This window comes from Nicotiana tabacum, chromosome 18 (assembly GCF_000715075.1).
Source record: "Nicotiana tabacum cultivar K326 chromosome 18, ASM71507v2, whole genome shotgun sequence".
Lineage (NCBI taxonomy): Eukaryota > Viridiplantae > Streptophyta > Magnoliopsida > Solanales > Solanaceae > Nicotiana > Nicotiana tabacum.
In genome coordinates, this window is record NC_134097.1 from 539,354 (window position 1) to 556,769 (window position 17,416).

The 17,416-nt window shown below is 35.9% G+C and overlaps 1 protein-coding gene across 1 annotated transcript; it reads right to left on the reverse strand.

Moving 5' to 3' along the window:
* Positions 1-10,409: 10,409 nt before the first annotated feature.
* Positions 10,410-17,112, reverse strand: LOC107810554 (4-coumarate--CoA ligase 2-like). The gene is made up of 5 exons (XM_016635348.2): positions 15,965-17,112; positions 13,022-13,220; positions 11,476-11,689; positions 11,205-11,307; positions 10,410-10,685 (listed from the first exon to the last, which is right to left on the reverse strand). The coding sequence occupies exons 1-5, from the start codon at positions 17,003-17,005 to the stop codon at positions 10,566-10,568; spliced, it is 1,677 nt and encodes a 558-aa protein (XP_016490834.1). The 5' UTR covers positions 17,006-17,112; the 3' UTR covers positions 10,410-10,565.
* Positions 17,113-17,416: the final 304 nt, after the last annotated feature.

Here is a 17,416-nt window from a genome sequence, read left to right on the forward strand (position 1 = left end):
ATTCATCGTGGGTCCTCCACTATATATTTTTATTATTATAGATAAAGTAGGATCACTCTAATATAAGAGGGGGATTTTAACACATTGAAGGGGATTTTTCACGTTGCCTTATTCATGAATATATTCCTTTTTCTCTGCCTTATATTTCATTCCATTTGCCAAATATAGAGATTTTTACATTTTACTCTACAATTCGTATCAAATTATATCACGTGTTCTTAGAACCATACACAAATTTAACTCTATCCGATTTTTTGAGTAAACAGTTTGGCACTCACCGTGGGGCTAAGGATAACAGTGGTTATTTGATACGAATCTGAAAAAATACGCCATTGTGTTTTGTGCTTGTTTCCGAAAATATCTTGGATTTCGGATTAATAACGACTAACTATCAATCAAATGACTTCACCAATCGACAACGAAGCCGGTCTTCAAGATGGGAACAATAAATTGACACCCAGTACCGAAAGACCACTTGTAAACGCCATTGGAGCTCGAATCGGAGCGCCGATAGATATCAATTCGCATGTAGCTATTGAGACTAACCTACATGCTGAACCAGAAAATAGCATTCATGGTGGCACTCGGTCTGCAGCTCGAGATACCCATAATGTCGAGGAAAATGGCGTTAGCTTGCGCATGATTTTTGAAATGTTACAAGCCCAACAAATAGCGATAGCTCAGTTGCAGAGCCAAACTCAGGTACAAAGCAGGTCGGAGCCTAATCCGCTTCAAGAAATCACCAACATAACGGAGCCAGCCATAGTGAAGTCAAACGAGCAAGAATCGGGGACTACTCCCAAAATTGCTAAATTGATCGAGGAACTCACAAAGCGAGTCGAAGCCAATGATAAAAAAGTAAAAACTTATAACTCTAGGGTCGATCAGATCCCGGGAGCTCCACCAATGATAAAAGGGTTGGATTCCAAAATATTCGTGCAAAAACCTTTTCCCTCGAGCGCGGCCCCAAAATCAATCCCCAAAAAATTCCGTATGCCCGAAATACCCAAAAATAATGGAACGACCGACCCTAACGAGCACGTCACTTCTTACACGTGTGCCATCAAGGGCAATGATTTGGAAGATGATGAGATCAAATCTGTATTATTAAAAAAATTCGGTGAAACCCTGTCAAAGGGGGCAATGGTATGGTATCATAATTTACCATCTAACTCTATTGATTCTTCTGTTATGCTTGCAGATTGCTTCATAAAAGCACACGCCAGAGCCATAAAGGTCGAAACCAGAAAGTCGGACTTGTTCAAGGTAATACAAAAGGATAACGATATGCTAAGGGAGTTCGTATCTCGTTTTCAAATGGAACGAATGGATCTCCCACAAGTCACAGATGATTGGGTTGTTCAAGCTTTCACTCAAGGTCTAAATGAGCGGAGCTCGATGGCTTCATGGCGGCTGAAGCAAAATCTGATCGAGTACCCAGCTATTACTTGGACCGATGTGCACAATCGATATCAATCCAAAATAAGAGTCGACGATGACCAGTTGATTTCTAGGTCCGTTACTAAAAGAACTACCAAGCAAAGGTTGATCAGAGATCGATACCGACCATATAGCGGAAATCCTCCAAACCCGGTCTGATAAAATAGCAATCAACTACCAAGCAATTGGAACGTGTAACGCCTAAAACGATACTACCGCTGAGTATCCGAGGCCTCTTTAAAATCAACCTCGTATACTGGGGGGCTTTATCATTGAATGTATCTGTGATGATTATCAAGTTCGGTGCAAAGGAAGTTACTTCATTATTTCATGACAAATAGTGTCTCGACAGGAAACGTTGTAAGAGCCAAATGGTCAAAACGAACCATGTTTATGTAGTTGGCCCGAGCCCTGACGCAAATCATGAACACATGTATAATGACTTGCAAAGAAAGCCATCTTCTTTACCGATATCCTATGTTCAAGATTTATTATGCAAACAGGATCGAGTTCGAGCAAGCACTCACTCGATCACTAAGCCTACGGGCTACTTTTATTTCGAGTTCGAGCAATCACTCACTCGACCATTATGCCTACGGGCTACACTACATCGAGTTTGAATCATTCAATCGACTACTAAGCCTACGGGCTACGTTTCCGAGTTCGAGCAAGCACTCACTCGACTATTATGCCTACGGGCTACATTACATCGAGTTCGAATCATTCACTCGACTATTAAGCCTACATGCTACTTTTATTTCGAGTTCGAGCAAGCACTCACTCGACCATTACGCCTATGGGCTATATTACATCGAGTTCGAATCATTCACTCGACTATAAGCCTACGAGCTACTTTTATTTCGAGTTCGAGCAAGCACTCACTCGACCATTACACCTACGGGCTACATTACATTGAGTTCGAATCATTCACTCGACTACTAAGCCTACGGGCTACCTTTATTTCGAGTTCGAGCAAGCACTCACTCGACCATTACGCCTCCGGGCTACATTACATCGAGTTCGAATCATTCACTCGACTACTAAGCCTATGGGCTACTTTTATTTTGAGTTCGAGCAAGCACTCACTCGACTATTATGCCTACGGGCTATATTACATCGAGTTTAAATCATTCACTCGGCTACTAAGCCTACGGGCTACTTTTATTTCGAGTTCGAGCAAGCACTCACTCGACCATTATGCCTACGGGCTATATTACATCGAGTTCGAATCATTCACTTGACTACTAAGCCTACGGGCTACATTTATTTCAAGTTCGAACAAGCATTCACTCAACCATTACGCCTACGGGCTACATTACATTGAGTTTGAATCATTCACTCGACTACTAAGCCTACGGGCTACTTTTATTTTGAGTTCGAGCAAGCACTCACTCGACCATTATGCCTACGGGCTACATTACTTCGAGTAAAATTACTGATTTCTTCGAATTCAAACGAACACTTGACTATTTAAGGCTGAAGGATGTTCGTGCCCGATAAAGCAAAGGGGACTACCCACAAGGCCCGAAGGCAACAGAGATTAAAATTTAAACTATCTATTTAGCTTAAAAGGCTATTTTGCTTCAAAAGGAAGAAAGATTTATATTTACAATTCTTTTGTATAGAGGTGGCTACTCTGCCAAAAGGAAATTCTTTATACAAAAACCGAGAGCGGTATCAAAAGAACGCAGCAAACGACCTAAAGCCCTAAATGACTCAATCTTCATCGGAAGCCGTATTCTCGGCATCATCCTCATCTTCAGACTCCCCCGAGTCATCGGAGTCCTCCTCAGGAAAGGCCAACCTACGAGCTTTGTTCTCCTCCGCCCTGGCGACTTCAATCTCGGCCCCAATATCGAAGCCCTGAGCTCTGACCTTCTCGAGAGCCTCTCTCCAAGCTTGCCATTTTGCATGTTCGACCATGCTCTCAGCTTTGGCTTGGTTAACCTCGACATCGATCCTGAACTGAGCCACTTTGGCATCAGCTCTTTTATTTGCCTCGATCACCTCAGATCTGGCCACTTCAAGTTCTTTAGCCAAATCTGCTTTATCTGAAGTGGCCAAATCCAACTGATGCTGAAGCTCTTTCATCTTTTCGATCAGCCCCGAAGCATTTTCTTTCGCAGATCTAAGCTGGGCATCAGACAGCTCCAACTAAGCTTGAACGACTTCTTTTTTTTCGAGGCAAGGATATCCATACACTTTTTAAATTCTTCTGCCTCGGCCAGTAGCGCATCTACCTGTGAGTTAAGCCGTCCAATCTGCTCGATCCTCTGCCGACCCTGCAGAATTGCATCATTAGTGGTTATCTCTTTTTCGTCTTCACTATCATGGAACATTCGGAATACCTGCTCAGTCATCTCCTCATGCTCTTCCCGAGCCGCTGTCAAATCTGCTCGAAGTTTTTCACAAATGAGCCTGTACGAATCACTCTTCTTAGTAAGGCTCCGACCCTCGGCATCATGCTCCTCCCGGATTCGAAGAAAGGCCTCGTGATGCAACACTGAAGCCTGCAAACAAAAGGAGAAACATTAGAATTACCTACAACTCTATGTGTATAAGAAGTGGCAAAAACGCCATCAAAGTTACCCGATTCAAAGCATGCTGGGCCTCGTTGAAGAGATAAGCGGGACCCACCGCATTCATCACTGATTGATATTCTCCAGTCACCAAGGACCGAAAGTAACTGGCAATCCCCACAGGGGAAAAAAAATTCAGGTATCCGCAAGTACGGAGAGCACTATCTTCCGCCTTCGGTCGGGATCGATACTCGGGGCCGAAAATCGGTCCACCATCTTATGAATCGATGAAGGCTCGGTAGAACCCGACCACGATACTTTTTTGGGTACCAGCATTCCACCAAAACCGGTAACCTCCTCCGAGGCACCTGACTCAAGCCCCTCCAGAAAACCATGGATATCAGCCGACTCCTGAATACCCTCATAGGACCAATCCTCCAATATGACGGCCTTTCGAATCATGGCATTCGAAATCTGAGGGGATCCGCCAATGTCAACTATCCCAAACTCATCCTTTGAAATATCTTCTACTTCCCGAGAAGATCCACCCTCGGTATCCCTTTCAATTATCTTAGCTCGAGAAGGGATAATCTCGGCTTCTTCTTGTTCTGGGATTATGGCCAAGGTTCCCTGATTTGCTTCCACCAAATTGGAAGACTGTTGAATCACAACATTAGCCCGTACGCAGGCTAAATTCTCCTCTCCTTTTTCGGGCTCGTCCCTTAAATGGAGGGCCACTTCCGAAGACATAACACCAAAGCCCCCATTCGGCTTTCGAGATCACTTAGCCGGTTTCTTCTTTTCCGAGCTCGGGGAGCCCGATACGTCTTTTCTCTTCCTTTTTTTTACCTGCTACAGGGCAGGAACTTCTTCGCCACCAGATGGGGGCCTCATGACTACATCTTTCCCGAGTCCTACAAAAGGGAAAAGGGAGATTTACCATACAAACCGATGAAGAGACAAAAAGATTTACCATGACTGCGGGCCTCCCATCGACACTTTGATAATTCGACCCAAGCACGCTCGGAGTACGGTCTCTACAACACTAGACTTTCGACCCATTGTTTAAGATCCGGGATCGGTTCCGGCATTCGAGCTATGGTTGTGTTAAGAAAAGAAAAATGGATCAACAAAATAAAAGGCAATCATAAAATCAAAACGGGCAAAGAGAAAGGTTTACTCACGGCTCATATTCCATTTCTCGGGAATTGGCAAGTCATCGGCAGTGATCAAGTCCGAGGTTTTGATTCGAATAAAATGGGCCATCCAACCCCGATCCTGAGTCTCATCTATGCTCAAGAATGGCGCTTTGGTTGCTCGGCGAGCAAGCTTGATCAACCCTACTCGATAAAGTCGGGGACTGTAAAAGGCGCATAAGATGATCGAGGGTGAAGATACGCCCCTCGACCTTGCTCGAGAAAAATCGAAAAAGAATCACTATCCTCCAAAAGGAAGGGTGTATTTGGCTGAGGGTCACATCGTACCTCTTACAAAAGCCAACGATGACAGGGTCTAGAGGTCCCAACGTGAAAGGATAAGTGCAAACACTTAAGAACCCTTCGACGTGGGTAGTAATTGATTCATCAGGCGATGGGATTACAAGGAGTTTATTATCCCAGTTGCATTCTTGTATGACTTTATCGAGAACTTTTTCAGTAATTGAACATTGGTACCTCGACATCGGCTCACACCGACCCAGTATCGAAGAAGGCTTTTCAATTTTAAAATCACCTACAGTCGAACATCCTACCGGAACGAATTTCTCTGGGCGGGGCTCTTCCACATCCTCGCCACCAGCAGGTCGAGATAAAGAAGCGGTCTCTTTTTGCGGAACAGTTTTAGACATTTTTGCCATTTAAAATTCTGTGAACAAAGAATGGGAGTATTTGGTATTTTGAGAAAGAGTTTGCAGTAAAACTCACAGATTTACAGGTAGAAAACTCAGAAAAGACGAAAAAGAGCTTAGAAAATTTGGAAGATTGAAGACGTAAAAGTGATGAATGGTGGAAGGAAAGGCTATTTATAGATTGAAGCAATGACGGTTCGATATCAGCGGTGGCCGAGCACCGTCTGACACACATTTAATGCCTTGGTAAAACCGAACCGATGGGACAGCTATCACATACGTCATGGTTGAGATCGATGTAAATGTCAGCATATATCTGATCCAGCTATTGGAAAATCATATCGTTTCTCGCCACATCCTTTTTCGAGAAATGAGGGGACTATCTGTGTACGGTCAAAATCGATTGAGTCAGTCGTACGGACTGGTCGAGGCGATAATGTCTCGATCAAAGGGTATCTGCATGACAAGCTGGGTCGAGGTCCGAAGTAAGGACGTTGAGCTTTGAGCTCTAAGACCGATCAATGACAAGCTCGGTATCGTTATCGAACTCATATCCAAATCGAACTACGAGGCAAAGCGGAGATTATCGAAGATGCATAGACCGACCAACACTCACCCCGAATATCGAGACCCCAAGTCAGAATCGAGCTCGAACCAAGGTCGAGAGCTCGATCCAATACCGAGCTCGAGCTAGTATCGAGCTCGCAGACAAGAGCCGTTGCAACCGCACTATGGGAGAGAATCTTGACGGAAATCGAGGAAAAGACAATTCATCGTGAGTCATCCACTATATATTTTTATTATTATAGATAAAGTAGGATCCCTCTAATATAAGAGGGGGATGTTAACACATTGAAGGGGATTTTTCACGTTGCCTTGTTCATGAATATATTCCTTTTTCTCTGCCTTATATTTCATTCTATTTGTCAAATATAGAGATGTTTACATTTCACTCTACAATTCGTATCAAGTTATATCACGTGTCCTTAGAACCATACACAAATTTAACTTTATCCGATTTTTCAGATAAACAAGAGTATATTATTTTGTTTTCCGAGCTGTCTTTTTTCTCGGCATGATAAAAGTAAGATTTTAAATAGTACAACTATGTCGCAATCCAATTGCAGGTAATTTCGTTGAACACAACTTCGGATAGAGGTATCTTGTATGAACTAAGCAATAAAAGAGTGTCTTTTTTGTTTTTCTGTTTTCATTTTTACTCTGCATAACATAATAATGACATAAATGAATTAAGGCATTATAGATATTCGACGAAGCAGTCTTGCATCTAAGTGGATACGACAATCCTATAAAAGTAGGGATAAAGCAAGAAAAACAAAGTTGTAAATATTATTATTATTTTATTTTATTTTTGAAAAAAAATCTTGGAGCATCGGTAAAGTTAATTTCGTGTGATCTATAGGTCACGGGTTCGAATCGTAAAAGCAGTCATTAATACTTGTATTAGGATATGATGTCTACATTATATCTCTTAAAATATAGCTTATTCCCAAACATTATATGAATGCATGATATTTTGTGTACCAGGATACCTTTAGATAAGAAGAAAGTTATAAAATAAAATGCTGCATATATCAGAAGAAAAGGACAAAGCAAAACACAACGTTACAAGAAGAGAAGGATTTACTTTATCTCTCCCATATGTCATTTTAAGAAAGAAATATAAGTGGGAGAAATGTAAATTGAGAGAGGTGGCAGACAGCAAAGACATTAGAACTTGACCCTAGATATTGACACGTCGACTATTGGATGCTGATGTGTCACCACTTGGTACATTTAAGTAGGGGTTGAGCTCTGCTCGGAGGCCCTCTTCTTTTGATTTTAATGCATGTGTAGTACTAAAATATGTCATCTTTATATGCATCGAATTTGCAGGTCAAATGTCTTTGATCCTGTTTTAAAACACGCAGTCCTTGTAAATGATTATTTCCTGTTTAAAAGGCGGGCTAATATAATTCAAATTGACCTATACGAATTTATCAATTTTTTAAATAAAAAATTACTATGTTAGATAAGCCATATCAAAGAAAAAATATGATAATTAAATAAATTATAGAAAAACGAACAATCAATGGCTATAAACTAGCCTATCCTCGACATATTTCAGTAACCTTGGACAGGTTAATGATTCAGTTAAAATTGATCCATTTCAATTCAGACAGGCTTTGTGAAATTTTTTAACATGTTAATGGGTAAAAGGATTGGGGTTAGTTGAATATATTTTCATTCATTTCAATCTGCCTATATGACATCCTTAGTTTTTCTTTCAAAGATTCAGCAACACCTATACTTTGTTGTTACTTTAATGTTAGGCGCATTTCGAGAAGTTGTGGAACGAGAGTTTAGAGCAATGATACAATTATTTTTGTGTGATGTATAAGTTAAGGGTTCGAATAGTAAAATTAGTCTTTAATATTTATATTAAGATATATATTTATATTACACTCCTTAGGGTATTATCCTTCTCCAAATCACGTGTAATTATGAAATGTCTTAGTGTATCCGATTGCCCTCTACATTTCTAGAAGTTGTCATGCATGTAAATGTTTGCTGAGTTATATTCAATGGTCTTTGCAATAATTGTTCAGTAATGATCTTTGAAGAAAAGACGGTAGATCCGGTACATGCATCCATATATATATATATATATATATATATATATATATATATATATATATATTTTACTACTATTAATAAGGGAGGATGGGGAGCTCCTTCCGGTCAAAGTGAATTGACTAAAAAGCCCAAATCACTTCAGTTTATATCCTCCTTGCCTATCTGGGGTATTTTTGGTATTCAGATCTAATGTGCTTTAAATATTCGCCTTTATTTATCTGTCTAGACAAAATGCTGAAACAGTGGGTCCCTTTAATTTGCCATTTACACTTTCAGCAAGGTTGAAAGCTATTATAATTCATGGGCCCACTTAAATTTATTATTTCACACCATAATTTTTCAATTTACGTTCCTATCCACATGTTTAGATTAATGATTATGTGAACTCCACTTAAATTTATCAATCTCACATCCAATTCCTCGTTGGATCAACAACATACCCAATATATTTTTTATAGTATGTGATCTGGAGAGGGTAATGTATACGTAGACCTTACGCTTACCTCGCAAAAGTAAAAGGACTATTTTAGATAGATTTCCAGCTCAAGAAAAACAATTTACATCAGGTTTGAAAAATAAATCCTCCCTTAAATGGATACACTAATTAGACACTATACTAATTATGTAATATTTAAATTGTGTAAATAATTTTTTTTCTCTTGCTTTATAGTTTAAAAGCGAGTAACATTTTCTGTCTTAATATTATATTTGATATTAAGAATAAACGAATATTAACTACTATAACCAAGCAAAATATAAATTATTTTACAAAAGGTTAATCCTTAAATATTACAATGCCATTTCAAACCAAAACATTGAGTTACTTTTATTAATTATTAATTAAGCTATTCTCATTTGAAAAAAAAACTTGCTCCGACTTAATTTAAAATACTAATAGTATATATATATATATATATATATATATATATATATATATAAGAGTTCTGATTAAGAAATAACACATACTCAAATTAGAACTCACGATATTACTGTTCAAACTGCATTAATTTCACCATTTGAATTTTAGTGATTATTTTGAATGTGCAATCAATCAATTATCTTTAATTAAATTAATTAATGAGGAAACTCTATAAAAAGGAAGAGTGGAGTTGGTACTCCTTTACAAAATATTTGTTTCTATATATTAAGGTCCACCTCTAATGTAATACATATCTTTTCTTATGTTAAAAGAAGACATCTCATCTTATTTAATACTATTAACAAGTGAATTATCGACGAATAAAATTGCAAACTCTCTGGTTATTCACAAGTTAACGAGATTTAAATAAATTAGGGATTTTTTTCTTAAATTTAACACACCCATAAATTACCTAAATATGTTGTCTATGAATTTTTGTGCTACCAATAAGCCTACTTATTACTTATTAAAAATAATATATTGTAAATTTCAAATTAGAATACGAGGAACAAAAAAAAACACAAACATAAAAGAAATAGCAAGTTGATGAAATATTGGTACCATTTTATTTCGTTTTCTTTGATGTTTAATTCCAACAAAATAAGTTTAACTTTATAACTCAGAAACACAATAGTTTTTATTGAATAAAGATACATATGAAATTTCTATCTTTAAATATATTATTTAAAGTAACATTAATGATCTTTACAAAATAATTGAAGTAATGCAATTAAGAATATTATTTTTGTAATTAAGTGTTGGGCCCATGTCAAGCATGGGCCTATCCCTCATCTAGTATATATATTACCAAAAAGCTCGCGAAGTAGTAAACAATGTACCAAAAGTGACAAATATAAAACAATATATACCACAAAATTAAAGGAAATGTAATCCCTTACACCCAATTTACCAGTGAGAAGTGGTATTTGCTCGATAATGTGTTACTAACGCAACTAGAAGATAAACTAAAATTCACACAACAAACTATAAGATTATGGAAATTAGTTTCTGAAGGTATTTCTTATGGAAATATCATATTTTAAACTCATTTTCGAAAAATACATAGATAATTGATCAAAAAAGGTAATTAAGTGATGTCATAATTGGTTCAATATACAAAATAAGCATGCATACAGAATTCAATATTGTACAAATTCCTATGAAGTAAAACAATTATATATAAGAATTTATTTCCATATTTTAATTAACTAGCTAAACCTACCGCAAGCTTGGCTCTTAAATCTTTTCGAAGTATTTTCCCTGATGGAGCTTTTGGGATTGCTTCTGTGAAAAATACTCGATTGATTCGCTTGTAAAATATAACCTGCATCAATTATATATTTAAATTCCTTTCAGTCAGGTTAAATTATTTATGATCAATCAAGAATGTAAATTATGCATATGGAGATCAAAGATATAGTTGCATTTGAGGAAATTAAGGATAACAACAACAACAACAACAATAACAACAACCCATAAGTGGGATTCGAAATGGGTAGTGCGTACACAAACCTCACCCTACCGTGTTAGGGTAAAGAACTTATTTCCAATAGATCCTTGGCTCAAGAAAAAATACAAAAGGAAAGATTTTTTTTTTTTACGAGCTTCTCTTCCTCTATGCTTGGAATGAATAAGATATACTATCAAGGGTTGTGGTGGAATCTATAAGATCCCTCTAGCTTTAGTCTCGGTTTTAAGCTCTGGGAATGAAAAACAAATCCCGATAGGGAATGCTTCCCCTTTAAGCTAAACGAATTCAGATTAGCCGAATCCTTAATGCGAGTACCGTACACCTAGGTAGGAAATCAAAAAAGAAAAAGAATAAACAAGAAACGATATTTACCTGTTCGGATACATATTTTTTAATCTCTTCCTCTGAAATTTTGCTACCATTTGCTCTCACTACAAAAGCAACAGGAACTTCTCCTGCAACCTCATCTTTCATCCTGTGCATAAGACATTTGTATTAAGTACTTTTCCAATAAAATTGTTGAAGTATAATGTGAATTCAATAAATCAATTTTAAAGAGTTGTACTATATGTTTTGTATATTGACAAAAAATCCAAAAACAAAAATGACACAGACTAATGTAAAAGTAGATAAAGGGACTTACGGTACAACAGCAGCATCAGTTATGTTTGGATTAGAAATTAGCAAAGCTTCTAATTCAGCAGGAGCAACTTGATATCCTTTATATTTGATTAATTCCTTCAATCTATCTACTATAAACACTTGATCATCATCATCTATGTATCCAATGTCACCAGTGTGTAACCATCCTTCTTTGTCTATTGTTTCCTCTGTCGCTTTTGGATTATTCAGATATCCTGTCCATAATCAAATCCCACTATTTTCAGAACATAATAAAATACTCAGTGTGATTCCATAAGTGCGGTCTGAAAAGGGAGTGTACGCAAACTTTTTCCCTACTTTGTGTTTACACTGTCAGTATATAAAAAATAACCTTTTAAGTAATTTATGGTGAATTCTGATGACTTGATCATGCAGATTAGTCGTTGTTGCAATCTTCCACAAAAAGATTAGTTTAATTTGGACATCATTTGAATTTTCTTTAGTACGAAAAATTATCTTTTGCCGTATGATGCAAAATAAAGTGAGAGCCTAAGGATTATAAAAGCTAAGGCTTAATATCCATAATATATAAATAGAAACTAATTCTAAAGAATTATTAAAGCAAATATTAGTTCTGATTTCTTTTAGTGGCCATTTTTGTTCAATTACATCACATATATAAGGGTAAGTACACAAATAACCCTATAAGTGGATAGTCTTAAAATTTTATCCCCGGTTGCCCCATGGACAACACTTAAAATTTTAATTTTAAAGTTCTACCTATGAGACAAGCGGAGGTTAAAAGTTAAAGACTACCTCAAAAAGATTCATATTTATACAATTTTTGCACATATAGAGTTGGAAACGAAATACATATTTGGGGACATAAACTTGGGCCGAATAAGTGCGGAAGCCAATATATTATCTTGGGATTATTACATAAATAGCCGGTCAGATTCACTATTTACTTTTTCTAGCCGATATATATAGATTATACATTGATTATACACAGTTATACATATATTATATATGAATTTTACATATGTTATACATCCGCCGGCTATTTTTAGTTTAAAAAATTAGGTGAGCGGTTATTTGGGTTAATTCTTCTATATAGTCTTGTAGGTGAGCAGTTATTTGGGTTAATTCCTCTGGCCCAAAATCACTTTAGGAAATCTTATAGGCCCATAAAACATGGGTCAAAAGGCAGCAATGAGTCCACACCTAAAGTCTATTATAGTCTTGTAGTTTAATCCCTTAGCACCATATTTTAGGGGGAAGTACATAAATAGCCATTCTTATGGATGCTATTTAAAGATTGGCCATTACATATTTTTTCCTAAAACTTTAAAATGAAAAGCTTAATTTCAGGACAATTCAAGATATTTTTGTCCCGAAAAATTAAACTTAAAATTTAAAATTCAGGACATATTGGCTAATTCCTAAATATCAGCCCTTTAGAATGGCTATCTGACGTCATTTCTACCATATTTTAGTACTTTTTTAAATCTCTTTAATATATATATATCCTGGGTCCGTCTCTGATATTTATTAGTGCTTATTCGAACACAAACAACAAAATGTACCTTTCATAATCTGATCACCTCTAATGCAGATTTCTCCGGCATGATTCCGGGGAAGCGACGCACCGGTGTTGGTGTCGACGATCTTCATCTCAGCGTTCCGAACAACTGTCCCACAGGATCCAGACTTGACTTCAAACTGTTGTTTTGCAAAAGCTAGACACATTGATAACACAGGACCTGCTTCAGTCATTCCATATCCCTATTTAATTTGTACATTACAACAAGTAATAATATTAGTTTAACCTAATTAATTGCATGCACATACATGCTACTGTTACCTTCTAATCAATACCTTCTTTTCTGCCATAATAAATACCGTTTACTTTGTTAAGAAGTTGACGTTTCATGTGCAACAACTATTTTTAATCATTTGTTTCTTCATTTATTTTGTTTATTCAGAATTGTCTGCTTAGTCATATCAATTGAAACGAATAGAGTAGTATAACATGCTTATCATTTCTTTTTTGTTCACTTCTCAATTCTCATCTTCAATAAACGAAGAAAAAAAAAGTCATATGGACCCCCACTCCACCAGTAAACTAAGGCATTTATTGGAAGGGAGGGGAGGGCCATATCGACGTTCAATAGTTTGACTATTAGCCAAGCTTCTCCGCGTCAAAAATGCTTCCTTTTTTTTTTCAAAAATACTTTTTTTTCTTAACTTAAGCTTTTTTGGGGGGAAAAAATATTTTTGGGAAGAAACAATTTCCGGGAAGCAGAAAAAGGTAGCTTTTCCCAAAAGCAGAAGCACAAACAGTTTGACTTTTCTTCTTACCAAAAATATCCTTAACAAAATATAGTATACACCTAAATAACCGTTAAATCTAATACTTAGGATATTAATGTATAAGTATTTCTTCTTATTTTTAGGATAGTTTTCTAATATATATAGTGACTTTAGGGGTGAAGGTTTTTATATTTGTTGAATAATTTTTAATATATTTGAATAATATTAAAAGGATTAAAGTAATTTTTAATTTTATTTTCATATTTTACTTAAATAAAATAAAAAGATTTAATTATTGCCTGTAATAACAAATATTTTGAGATTATTTATTTACTTATAATATTAACTATTAAGTAAATCTATTCATGTCCTTATTCGTAATTTGATACTTAAAAGCACTTTTTGAAAAGCTTGGCCAAACACAAATTATTGCTCAAAGGTGCTTTTTAGAGTGATTAGCCAAACACAAACTGCTTCTCTCCAAAAGTATTTTTTTCATAAGTTCTTCTAAAAAAAACACTTATCAAAATAAACTGATTTTTCCAATTTGGCCTAACAGGCTATATAATTGCATCAATGCTTCCATCTTAATAATATTTGTCCTTTTATTTTTCCCTTAGTAGTCATTCTAAAATATAGTGAAAATTAAGAACGAGCTAGATGTTAGTCACATCAGGCTATTGCCTCCTGCTCAAAGGGGTCCAAACCTATGTTCTCAAGTGTCAACATATCTACGTCTAGGCTATCGTGGCCCCACCCCCTCCTCCCCCTCCCCCTCGTAGCAGAAGTATTTATTGATTTTCGAGGGAAATATGTTGGTCTAGTAGAAACAATTCTGAGATTTTCAATTGATCCTTTTTGGAGAATTATTAGATGGTCTTTCTGAAAAGGCCTTTTAATTGGTATGTAATATTGATGAAGCTAATTTAGAAATGGAGAGCAATTTGAAAAAATAATCTTAAATCTTAGTGTCCTGACCCCTAATCGAATTGTTTGGAATTCAAAAGTGAAAGAAAATATTTTATCTACTAATAGCGGTCAAATTAGCATATTATCAAATCACGCCCGAATTGTTTGGAATTTAAAAGTGAAAGAAAATATTTTATATACTAATAGTGGTCAAATTAGCATATTATCAAATCACACCCGAATTGTTTGGAATTTAAACGTGAAAGAAAATATTTTATATACTAATAGTGATCAAATTAGCAAATTATCAAATCACGCCCATATTGCCCACAATTGTAGATATATGGATTTTGAGAATAGGCCTTAAGCCAAAACTCTTAAATCCACGAAGCCAATCTTAATGTACGGAGAAGCTTTGCGCACCATGAGTTGAAATAGCAGCTTTATTTTATTTTTTATTTTTTTTAGTTTACCAAAAAAAAACAGCTTCTTAAATTTGAAATTAATTAATTTAATTTTTTTGTTTTACTCCGATGACAATTTTTAGTCATATAAGTATTTTGGTATATTAAATATCATAAGTTTCAAAATTTTATAACAAAACAAATATTATGACATATTTATATCATAAGTTTAAAAAATCATTATGTTTACTATTCGTTGCTTTTTATACATTGTATATCTCTAATAAAGGTCAAACGCTGCACAATTTTTTATTTTGATATGCAACGTCAAGTTTGTCAAAGATTAAGGACCATCTTTGTATATCATCATTTATAATTTCAACTAAAATCTAGTCCCCATACCATATCAGATTTGGGAAATTAACTACCACAAAAGTGCTAATATCATTAAAAAAAAAAAATAATAAGAGTAAATAACGTACCGTAGCACATTAAAATACACGAATATTGCAAACAATTCCACATTGGCAGCACATACAGTGGCGGAGTCAGGATTTTCATTAATAGGAGTCAAAATATAAGAAAATAAACTCACCAAGAAGTCAATAGGTATCAATATATAGTATATATACATATTTAAAAAATAATTACCCAGCTACACACTATAATTTTCCGACGAAGGGGTATCAGTTTGACACCCCTTGGGTGTATGTGGCTCCGCCACTGAGCACATATGCGGACTGCATCAATAAATGAAATAAAATAGGGCAGCCCGGCGTACAAAGCATCTCGGATTTACGCAAGGCTCGAGGAAGGTCCGTACCTCAAGGAGTGTAATGTACCCTTATGCTAAATTCATAAAATAAAAAGAAATGCAAGAAGCAAAATTTTGTAGTATTTTACCTGTCCTAGTATGGCATTTGGCAGTTTAGCTCTAACAGTATCTTCAAGCTCTTTCCCCATTGGTGCAGCCCCAGACATTATCATCCTTATACTTGACAAATCATATTTATCGACCAATGGACTTTTTGCTATAGCCAAAACTATAGGCGGCACAAATGGTGCAATTGTCACTTTATATTTCTCTACTAGCTCCATTAATCCTTTAATCTCAAACTTTTGCATTATCAAAATTGTTGCCCCAACTCTTAGCCCACAAAGCAACACAGAATTGAGTGAATAAATATGAAACAATGGCAAAACACACATAATCACATCTTCACTATTGAAATAAAGATTAGGGTTTTCACCATCAACTTGTTGTGCTATACTTGTTACTAGCCCTTTATGTGTTAACATTACTCCTTTTGGAAACCCTGTCGTGCCCGACGAATAAGGCAACGCCACGACATCATCATGAAAGATTTCTATATCAGATAAAATGGTATTATAATCATAATTATGATTATCTTCCTCTGATTGATCAGTAATTAACTTGGCGAAACTAAGACAACCATATTCTGGTGGTGAGTTATCCGTACACATAATTTTCACCTCGTTTTTCTCGGCGAAACTCTTGATTTTATCAACGTAACAAGATTGTGTAATAATAAGCTTCACATTTGATGCTTTTGCTTGCTTTGTGATCTCCGACGGCGTGTAGAACGGATTCGCCGTCGTGCTTATCGCTCCTCGGAACGATGCTCCGAGAAACGCGAACACGAATTCGGGCGAATTCGGAAGTAAAAGCATGATAACATCTCTTTGTTGAATTCCAATTTTGTAAAGTCCGATAGCAACTCTTTTGGAGGTGAGTTCAACGTCGGCATAAGTGTATGTTGCACCTGTGGCACTATTGATCAAGCAAGTACGTGAACTGAATTGAGAGATATTCTCAAAGCAATAGGTATGAAGAGGAAGATGATTTGGAATGTAAATATCAGGAAGTTTTGATCGAAAAATGTATTGATCATAGTGATTTTCTTTGTTTTTCACCATTTCCATAATCTTTTGTTTTTGTTATGGAGAGGGAAAGAGAGAGAGAAGAAAAGAGAAGGTGGTTTTTTGGTATAGAGGTATAATTAAGATGAAGCTTAATTTATCTTTGGTTTGTTTGGGAATTGGTAGGAAGTTATAGACAGAGGCAAGAGGGTTAGGTGATGGTAGAGGAACTGGTAAATTAATGGATTTGTATTGGTTATAATTGTTTGGAGTTTTTGACGAAATGGTTTAGAAATGTATTCAAAAGTAGATGGAGTTAAGTTATATAAACTGATCGTGTAAAAAAAATTATATTATCATATCACTCAAAAATTATCTACATGAACTTCTCCAGAAAAAATAAGATTTGTAATTTTAAAAATAAGACAGATGACATACTACAACAGAAAATATGACCTCATATATAGTGTAAGA

What these genes read in the sequence shown, in the direction of transcription:
- LOC107810554 (XM_016635348.2), bottom strand. Translation starts at nt 17,005, where the DNA reads ATGGAAATGGTGAAAAACAAAGAAAATCACTATGATCAATACATTTTT. An exon ending in AGGTGATCAGATTATGAAAG is followed by an intron (nt 11,690 to 13,021) that starts GTACATTTTGTT and finishes GATTATGGACAG; the next exon opens with GATATCTGAATAATCCAAAA. An exon ending in ACTGATGCTGCTGTTGTACC is followed by an intron (nt 11,308 to 11,475) that starts GTAAGTCCCTTT and finishes TCTTATGCACAG; the next exon opens with GATGAAAGATGAGGTTGCAG.